Source organism: Rhyacophila brunnea, unplaced genomic scaffold, assembly GCF_057557595.1.
Source record: "Rhyacophila brunnea isolate RB1 unplaced genomic scaffold, BYU_Rbru_1.0 scaffold_13, whole genome shotgun sequence".
NCBI lineage: Eukaryota > Metazoa > Arthropoda > Insecta > Trichoptera > Rhyacophilidae > Rhyacophila > Rhyacophila brunnea.
Window position 1 is genome coordinate 3,953,526 of NW_028232785.1, and position 10,837 is coordinate 3,964,362.

General features: G+C 34.8%; 1 protein-coding gene across 1 annotated transcript; it reads right to left on the bottom strand.

The window, feature by feature from the left end:
• Positions 1–227: 227 nt before the first annotated feature.
• LOC147076183 (uncharacterized) lies at positions 228–9,192 on the bottom strand. The gene is made up of 4 exons (XM_085941660.1): positions 8,994–9,192; positions 4,789–4,893; positions 3,107–3,259; positions 228–1,966 (listed from the first exon to the last, which is right to left on the bottom strand). Exons 1-4 carry the CDS (start codon positions 9,138–9,140, stop codon positions 1,490–1,492), a joined length of 882 nt encoding a protein of 293 aa, XP_085797786.1. The 5' UTR covers positions 9,141–9,192; the 3' UTR covers positions 228–1,489.
• Between the last annotated feature and the right edge of the window lie 1,645 nt (positions 9,193–10,837).

Here is a 10,837-nt window from a genome sequence, read left to right on the forward strand (position 1 = left end):
TTAAATCAATTTTTGACAGAATGAATAATTTTTTTGATTAATCATAATATGATACTAAACGATCGGTGTGATAATTTTTATTTATTATCTTAAGATGGTGTTTTACCAGAATGTATCTTTTTGTGTTTCTTCAATCTCATAGATACTGTACACGAGTAATCACAGAGGTCGCATGTAAAGGGTTTTACACCAGAGTGAGTCATTTTGTGTAGCTTAATATCATTAGAGCGTGCACTAGAGTAATTGCACTGGTCACATATAAATGGCTTTTCACCAGAATGAGTCATTTTGTGTCTTTTCATATTACTAGATTGTTTACAAGAGTAATTACATTGGTCACATTTAAATGGACTTTCACCAGAATGTGTCATTTTGTGTATTTTCATCGTACCGGATTGTATACAAGAAAAATCGCATTGGTCACATTTGAATGGCTTTTTACCAGAATGAGTCATTTTGTGTGTTTTCATAACACCAGATGTTATAGAGGCGTATTTACATTGGTCACATTTAAATGGCTTTTCACCAGAATGAGTCATTTTGTGTCTTTTCATATTACCAGATTGTTTACAAGAGTAATTACATTGGTCACATTTAAATGCATTTTCCACAGAATGTGTCATTTTGTGTATTTTCATCGTACCGGATTGTATACAAGAAAATTCACATTGGTCACATTTGAATGGTTTTTTACCAGAATGAGTCATTTTGTGTGTTTTCATATCACCAGATGTTATAGAGGCGTACTTACATTGGTCACATTTAAATGGCTTTTCACCAGAATGAGTCATTTTGTGTCTTTTCATATTACTAAATTGTTTACAAGAGTAATTACATTGGTCACATTTAAATGGACTTTCACCAGAATGAGTCATTTTGTGTGTTTTCATATCACCAGATGTTATAGAGGCGTATTTACATTGGTCACATTTAAATGGTTTTTCACCAGAATGAGTCATTTTGTGTGTTTTCATATCATTAGATGTTATAGAGGAGTAATTACATTGGTCACATTTAAATGGCTTTTCACCAGAATGAGTCAATTTGTGTCTTTTCATATTACTAGATTTTTTACAAGAGTAATTACATTGGTCACATTTAAATGGCCTTTCACCAAAGTGACACATTCTGTGTATTTTCATCGTACCGGATTGTATACAAGAGTAATCACATTGGTCACATTTAAATGGCTTTTCACCAGAATGAGTCATTTTGTGTGTTTTCATATCACCAGATGTTATAGAGGAGTAATTACATTGGTCACATTTAAATGGCTTTTCACCAGAATGAGTCAATTTGTGTCTTTTCATATTACTAGATTTGTTACAAGAGTAATTACATTGGTCACATTTAAATGGCCTTTCACCAAAGTGACACATTCTGTGTATTTTCATCGTACCGGATTGTATACAAGAGTAATCACATCGGTCACATTTAAATGGCCTTTCACCAGAATGAGTCATTTTGTGTCTTTTTAGATCTCTAGATGCTATAGAGGAGTAATTACATTGCTTACATTTAATGGCTTCTCATCAGAATGAGTCATATTGTGTATTTTTATGCAATGAGACTTCACAGAGGTGTAGTGACAATGATCACATTTAAATAACCTTTTGCCGGAATGAGTTATTTCGTGTTCTTTTGACTTGTGAAGCTTTAATAAATATAACGATGCAAAAAATTCAAAACAAATACAGCATACAAAATTCTTGTTATGAATAAATCTTCTCTCTATTTTTATGACAGGTTCTAATAAATCTGGATATTTGACGATGGATTGTATTTGGTTCCAATCAGCAGTGCGGCTGACGGCGTCTACACTACTCGTTGTTTCATATAGCCCCAATTCTTTTTTAATGTCTTGGTTGTCAATCTGTATTTCATATTGTGGCTCTTGGAGTTGTGATATTTTTCTTGACAATGCGAGACTATCCGTATATGTCAAGGCGGAAGTTGAAAGTGTCAACTGAAAAATATGGAGTAGGTACTGTATTAAATTTGATTCAAATTCAAAAATTAGGTCTGTAAAAACATATAATATTGTAGAGATGCATGACAGGGTGGAATCTAAAGGTGTTCCAAAAATATGGATATCTTTGAGGAGAAAGTTTTTAGAAGACTCTTTAGATAGAAAAATATTACAAAAATTAGCACCAAAAATATAATTACAGGGAGAAATCCATAGAAAAATAGGATATTTTTATCATTTATAAGAAATGCTTAATCCGAGTTACACATATTCGCTAGAGGGTCTAGGACGATTCGGCGCCGGGACAACTGGGCACCATGCAATCGAGAGCAATTCACTTTTTTTGTTGTTAATTTTTCATGTTTTCAAATGTTTTACTACAGTAATTACATTGGTCACATTTAAATGGCTTTTCACCAGATAGTATCCATGATAATCACACTGGTTACATTTAAATGGTTTTACATTAGAATGAGTCATTTGTGATTTTTCATCGAAGCAGATGTTACACAAGAGTAATCACATTGGTCACATTTAAATGGCTTTTCACCAGAATGAGTCATTTTGTGTAATTTCATTCTATGGGATGTATTACATGAGTAATTGCATTTATCACAACTTCATAGCTTTTCACTAGAATGGGTCATTTTGAGTAGATTCATATTACTATACTTTTTACATGAGTAGTCACAATGGTCACACTTAAATGGCATTACATCATAGTGCTTAATTTTGTGTAGTTTCAAAGAAGCAGAATGAATGGTGTAGTGGTCACATTGATTACATTTTAATGTTTTTTTACCAGATTGATTCATGTTGTTTAAATTCTTGTAATCAGATCGAATGCTAACATAATTTGCCGTCTCCGCAATTGATTTTTTATGACACGCTTTGTGAAGTTTTAATAGAGGCAGCGAAGCAAAAAAATCTAAACAATAACTGCACACATTAAATAATTATATTACAAGAAGACAAAACACATAGGTATATGAAAGAATAATATTTAAAAAAACCAATCATCTTAAAAATATGTCTTAATCTTGACATACAGGAAGGATCTAATTGAGGCAGAATGTGTATGCTGGTAAGTTAAATCAGTATATTAGTAGATTATTTTAAATATATAGATTCTAATACCTGATTTCCTGGGTTGCATTCGGAATAAGAGCAACTATATTGAGGGTTAACATAATTTCTTTGCTCTACACCCTCTTGAACAATCTCATTCTCTGAGTCATTTTGCTCGAAATCAGTCTCCAATTTAACAGTGGTAGGGTATTTTGAAGGGATCTAAACAAATACATTAATTATATAATACTTACTAATTAAAAAGCAAACCAGTGTATTCTTATGGCGGTATAATTCATTACCTTCACACTTCAGGGTGCCTGAAACGAATTCGCTCAGGTTCCGCAACATGTATACCAAACGATGTTGGAGGGGTGATATGTGACGGACGTTAAGCGACCTTCAATTTTGAGCTGATTATTCAAGGAGCAACTTCCAAATACCTTGGGGTTGGCGTGCACTACACTGCGTGATTGAGAAAGACATTCTCGCTTATCGATACCAAGTCTCGATGGCCCATACAAAAACGACAATCATAGTTTATTAGGATAGTCATACGATTAAAAAAAAAAAAACTGATTGAAATTTCTCATTAGGTACTGTTACCAGACATAAAAAAGACAATGGTGCGATGACGTTTCAAATTCCAAATCAACAATTTAACAACAACATCAATACCAAACACTCCCGAATAATGGTTCACCTCCCCTGATTTACGAAATAATGTTATTGCGAAACGCATTGGCCAGAACGATGCGGGGCAAATCTTTCGCTGGCAACAGGAGCCGAGGAATTCCTGCCCTAGGTACACAGCAAGCGAATGCACCGTAATTTGGTTCATCAGTTTGTCAAGCGACTTCCCCATACCCCGCGAGGGGAAAGGACCCCATTTGAAAGATAGTTTTGGCGGGCAGTCGAAAAACACTCTCGTGAGGTAAGGGTCCCGCCCAGCACGCTCAGCGGGCGTAGGCCCTTCAATAGAAAAGAAAAATATAAAATCTATCTTCCCGCGTTTTCCCACCTACTAAAATATAAGGAGTGGATGTAATTGCCCGTTTAATAAACCACCTACGTGGCCGTGTGACGCCTATGACGCAAGATAGTGATAAACAAATAAATTGCCCCGCGAAACGTGATGCGACGCGGTAAAGACAAGCCCGCGCTTGACACGTCAGTGCAGTGTAAAGTGAAAGCTCTCGGCATCCTATTGACAAATGTTTATCCTTCTGTAATGTAATCGATGTCTGCATAATTTAGTGTAAATAAATCTCGCCTGCGCAGGGCTGTTAATCAAAAATAAGATGTGTTTTATATAAATTAAACCCCGTGATGTCACCCTCCCAATCGAAGTGATGCCAATATACATGTGAGTTCCTATCATTCTTCTTGGAATTAGTACCTAACTAAATTTATGAAATTCCTATTTTTTTTTCTTGTTCCTTGGCTTATGAGTAAACATCGGATCATAATATGCATTGCAATAATAATATATTTTTCCATCAACTCAATGATGTATTTCGGCATTTCCTGTCGACATATTGTCACATCTAAATAACCCTTAATGTGTTGACGATCCGAAAAATGACCTATGAGCTATTTATAAGGATGTTTTAGCAGAAATACGGAATGACATTGACATGACCTATAAGACAATTATTTGTAATTCAAACGATGTTAATAAATATTAAACTAAACCTCCATAACAGAACGTACATACATTGTTCAAGTTTTATAGAATATTGTGTACGTACCTGATTTAGTGATTTGCATTCAGAATAAGAGCATCCGGGCTGAGGATCCTCATGAATGCTTTGGCTTATCGTGCTCTCAACACACTCCTCATTAAAATCATTTCCCTGAAAATTAATATAATTATTTTTATTGGGCAGATGTGTTGCAGAAGGCCTCTGAAAAAGCAATATCTTTCAGCTATATTTAAAATAAAACAAATCGGTTATTTGATAAGGCTGCAGACTATTTTAATATGGTAAGTGATCATGGACATCCATTTTTTCAGAAAACTGTATCAATACACTGATCATTTATCACACATCCAAAAATATAATAACGAGTAGATAGGTACTTTAAAATATAATCACAATAAGCACTTTGAAAACAATACCAATCTACCTTAATCGACAATGTTTATTATGAAAAAAATTAGTAATATTTGATAATGTTACTTTATTAAAATCCAACGTTTCAAATGAACCTAACATCCCAATAAATCAGTCTAACCATCACTGGCGACTCACAGTAATTATACCTAATCGTTGAAAAGTTTAATAATTTCCTTCCACGGCTATTGAAACATTCCATTTCCAAAATGAATACATTCGCACATTCGGTGCAACAACGTCACAAGTACAAAAAAAACAAAAATGAGATTAATGTCACAAAACATGCCTTATAGGTTTCCGTACGGTGCATCAATGCCATAAGTGTAGTTCTTATAGTTTCCGCCAGAGGTCCCATATGTCATTGCGGTTTTGGTGAATGACTGGGATAGTGACGGGGCTCCAAATTCGCGGCTAGCTCCAAGGGGTTGGAGTGGAGGGTCAATCGTATGTGGAGTAGCAGGCCAAGGTCTTGTAGTAGGCGGCGACTATATAAGTCACCATATTAAAACTCACAGTAAAAGTTAGAATAGTTCTATATATTGTTCACGTTATAAAGTCACAAAGATTCACAAGGGTTCACAATATTAATTAATTAAAGTCCAGCTAGTTAGTATTATTCACATAATTGTTCAGTATACAGTATACGGTCGTCCGTCAAATGATAAAGTACATTAACACTCGTAAACAAGAATTATTAAATTCGAAAAATTTCACAATTAATTCAACGTATCAAAGGGCCGCCACTATTGGGCTTGAGGACCGATGCTCGAATGAAATGAAAGTTCGAAAAAATTCTGGGCCTCCGTTGAGGAACCACTGTACGAAACTAGACTTCGCGTTCAAAATATTAAAGTACCAGGTAGGTATTTATCGCGAAATTATTTCTCGGGGTTAGGTATTTATAAAATAATTCTCGCGCCGAAAAACGGTCCAAAAAAAAGTCCAACTTAAGGTATTAACCGGAAGAAGGTGGGTGGAGTGGGCGGACCAAGCTCCTGTGCGAACTTGCACAAATATATGAAATTGTATGGAAATGTCAGACCGACCTCCTTCGTGGAGTCGGCCTCGGAGACAGTAAGAAACTGGAATCCAGAATTCAAAAATCCTGGGTTTTTATCTAAATCTGAAGGTTTCATCCCCCTGGACTAGCGTTCCGCGGGTCATAAATCCACATATCGTTTTCACTATGAAATTCGGACTTAATCGATCGCCCCGCGAAATCGCGAGTCGGGAGAGCACCAAAATCAATTGTATACTGTGTACGCGGGCCACCGGTACAAAGTCGCGCCAAGGCAGTTTGGCGGGCTCGCGCTTTTACCTAGATTTTCATACAACAATGGTGTTTTTTAACTTGTATTGTCGTTTAGGATTTCAATTAACCACGCGAAAACATCACGTGCGGAAGAGTATGATACATCAATTTGTTTGTCTTCGTACCGGCTAGCATATGAACATACACCACGTGACGCAAGTCTCGTCATGGCTGAGCGGCAGGATCTACAAGCTCGAACCTATAAGCGAGCCGTCTACGCACAGCGTACACGTTAAAGAAAAAAAATAAAATTATTAAATTACTAGGCTTTATTATCTATGCATACATATATGTCTTATATCTAATTAACTTGTAATTAATCTTGTCCTGAGCTCTATATCTCACGAACCCTTATAGTTACGCGTGCTATGGAATAACTGAGTTCACCGCGGCTTAGAGACGCTTACGTCATTTCAAATTTCAATCTGATCGGACACGCGCAGCTCTAGTTATCATTAATAGTTTGTTTGTATGGGGAATTCGCGCTTGCCACGGATTGCGTAACAGAGACGGGGCTGTACGCGGGAGCGAGGAAGCTGCCGCCATAATCGGGATAGGGAATTGATCCAGTTGTGCGAGGGAGACAACTGCCAAGATACCGAATGGGGAACGCCGTTCTAAGAGTCGTCCCCTTGGATTTCGATCCGTGTAGAATCCCGCGGGTTGATCGCGCGCGAGATTCGTTGATTCCGCGTATGATATTTAATATGGACGTGATGAGAATTAGCAGTCAAGGGTATTAGGTACCTCGTGAATGTTTTAGATGCTGTGTGGGTGTTATGTATGGAGATCAGGTCTAGATCGAATTTCGGTTAATTAGTTTGATTAAAATATCGATTAATTAATATCTAGCTTAATTCCGCGGGTCTAATTATTTTACTATTACATTCTAATTATGATTACGATTCTATATATTAATGTCGGTCTACGATTATACACACTGATAATATCTAATCATTGCAGTTATACAGTACAAGATTCATTTCATTTTAATTACATTGTTTATAATTAATCGAAGCCCAATATAAGATTACGCTATTTTTAATATTAATATACCTATCGACTATTTATTTAACATTACAAAAATACCTATTACTATTATGAAATACCTATTACTATCATCTTCATTAGGATGTATATTCGTTACATTATGTGTGTAATTATCATATTAAATTTGCATTAATTATTATTTATTATTACTTCGTCGCTATTTACATTCTTACCATCATTCTTACCTTATAATCATCCACAGTTCACCCTGAGAAGTGGTGGGACCTGCCAGAGCAAACTGCGGGACTTTTACATATATGACATATTGCTCCGCTTTGTCGAGGGTCGTAAGCACTTAAGCGGTGGTACATTGACTATTATGATCAGATCGAGCGGCTGGGTGGTACTACTCCTTATGGGAGCGCCCCCACAGGGGTACGTAAATCGTGTGTACGTCAATAGGAACGTCATTAAGGTAATTGTAACAAATTTATTGTCTGAGTTTGAATCAACAACGACATAATTGTAAGTTGTGACATAGTTACTTCAATTTTATTTCAAGAAAGGTTATTAACCATATGTCATTTATAACAAATGCGTGGTTGTTGTTGCAATTTAATCTTGTCATTATTGATGTTTATTTAATTTTATAGTATTACAACGTTTTTCTTAGCTCGTATTCTTATTTTTCCGGTGGTTTTTTGTCCGGTACAAATCTTGCAATCGATTTTTAACTAACTTCCCGAAAGCTAGACATTTGAAACTTTTAGAATATATCAGAACACGATTTTTTAATACTTTTAGCCATCTTTATGTAGAATTAAATTACTTTTCAGTTAATTCTGTTTTGTATGAAAAGTTATTTCGACTCACATTATTGGTTGCTAGGGGTCTGGGGTCCTAGCAACTAAATTATTAATATATACGTGCGTTACTATGGAAATCAGTATGACATGTCAAGTACATTTTTTTGATCGTTTAAGCTAGTCAAGTCAAGTTTATATGATTCTACAGAAAATTTAAAATAACTATGATTCTTGTTGGTTACAGAAATGCTGTTTAATTGTCAACATACAAATTAAAGTTGTGCAAAATTAAATTTGAATGAATAAACTATTTTAACTACACTAACCATTATTGTTATTAATCATTTTATTCCATTTAATATGTCATAAATGAAGCTGTAGTTAAACCCTAGTACCTACGACAATGACATAATAATTAAGGGTGTCTTTGACCAAAAACAAAATTGAATACAATATTTTGGACAAAAATCTTTAAACATTTCGAAATAGAAGGTATAAACAATAATAGATACACGTAAAAATCGTAAAATCATGAAACCATGTGACTATCAAGTTCACTACCTTTAAATGCGTCTCCTGAACAAAAGCGTTTTTGCACATATGACGTTATTGCACCGGTTGTACGAATGATTCTTACGGAAATATACGCAAATGTCAACTAAATTTATTAAACAATGTATTGATTTGTATATCAGTTAATCGATACTTTCGTAACAAAAAAACCTAACCTCAAGAATGCATTTAAAAGCGTCGGTGTCCTCTTGTTTCACAGAAGTATCGAAGCCAGGGCCATTTGAATTATCCATATGCAGATCAAACCATTGCCCTGTGTCCACATCAGATTCGCTGCCTTCTAGTTCACGTTCAGCGTCCATCTTGCGGAAATATTAAAAAAAGGACAATAATAATTACTATGTATGACGTGCGACGTAGAGCACCAATAGATAATAGAGGTTCGTATCTTTCAACTTGAACGAAACAAATCAAACTAAACCATAGCTAATATACGTGCAAATTGTATGAGTAGAAAGTAGACCGGAAATGGTTTAAGATTTGACGTTTGGTTCAGTGTATCATTGAAAAACAAACCGTTCTCGGACCATCAGAAATGGTTTGACATGAAACGTCAAACCAATTCGGACGATCCATAGACTAATGGCAATCTGTCAAAGTGTTGATAAGCATTATTCGGCATTTATATATCGTGAGGTATTCATATTATTATGTTAGACATTTACACCATATAAGTTTACTTGAATTATGTATATTATAGATAAATAATCAATACCTATTATTCATAAGTAACCATTTACGTGACAAGACGCCGCTTTTGGTCTTATTATCACAAAATCCAGCCATATTTTCTAAGCAAAGAGTTTGATTTAATATCATTACTAATACATTATTATGTCAGACCAAGAATTTATTTTCATTTTATTTATATTTTGTAATGGAGATTCTAAACTACAACCTGTGTTAAATCAACCCGGAATGATCTTTATAATATTACCTAATAAATTTTCTCAATTTAATATGGTTGATTGTCGTCTAAGTCACAAAATCATACTGTCGACATGCACAAGTGGTCAATTATGAAAAGCTCTAATCAAAAGTAATTTTTAAAAACTTTTCATAGGTACCTATAAATCTTATAAATTAACTAAATGGCTACCTATTCATGAAGCATTCTTTATATTTTGTACATTTAAAACATTTATACTTAGACATTTATATTTATATTTAGACAGTTATACAGAATACGATTGTTAAATTTGTATTAAGGTTAGAATTTTTAGTTAAATTAAGGTTAGAATTTCATAATAAGTTGACGTTTCAATAAATGTGTTTCTGTTTTAGAGACTAATATGTTATGAAGTACTGGCAGCACTAATTAGTCGTCAGAAAAGCGTTTCCGTGAACATTCTACCAAACGGTTCCAAATCTAATAAATTCAATGTGCCATTTGATTTGATCAATTCAGGTTCAAAATTAATGCCAGCGCTCCATTGGCGAGCCAAAAGTCCGAGGACAATAAGTCTTCAGATTTTTCTACATTCTGCTACTGGCTAACAGACGTTCAACGAAACGAGGTATATTATTAATTTGACGAGTAAAACCGTCGACTTTGACAGCATAGATAATATACGTAAATTTGACAGTTAAATCGTGATGGCGTTAAATGATACCGACGTTTTGTGTTTTTTGGGTTATTGGGTGGCAGATAATCTAATAACGAAGCAAAGGGTACACAAATAATGGGTGAAACAATGGTTAAGGAAACGAACGACATTATCCCACACAAATTTAATATGAGAATTGCGTTTGCAACCGAGCGATTTCCGCAATTATTTGCGAATGTCGGAGGATGTATACACAGAACTGTATAATTTGGTCTCCCCATTTATTAAAAAAAAATACTATTATGAGGGAAGCTATTTCTCCTCATGATAGATTATGTGCAACCCTGCGATTTTTGACTGCCGGCGGAACGTTCACTGACTTGCATTATAGAACTGCGATTGGAAGACAAACTCTGGGCAAGACAATTCCCGAAACTTGCCAAGTCATTATT

Excerpts from the sequence above, each read along its gene's own strand:
- LOC147076183 (XM_085941660.1), bottom strand. The coding sequence starts at position 9,140 with ATGGACGCTGAACGTGAACTAGAAGGCAGCGAATCTGATGTGGACACA. Across the intron at positions 4,894-8,993 it reads CTTTTAAATGCATTCTTGAG|GGAAATGATTTTAATGAGGA; the intron begins GTTAGGTTTTTT and ends ATTAATTTTCAG. Across the intron at positions 1,967-3,106 it reads AATGCAACCCAGGAAATCAG|TTGACACTTTCAACTTCCGC; the intron begins GTATTAGAATCT and ends CATATTTTTCAG.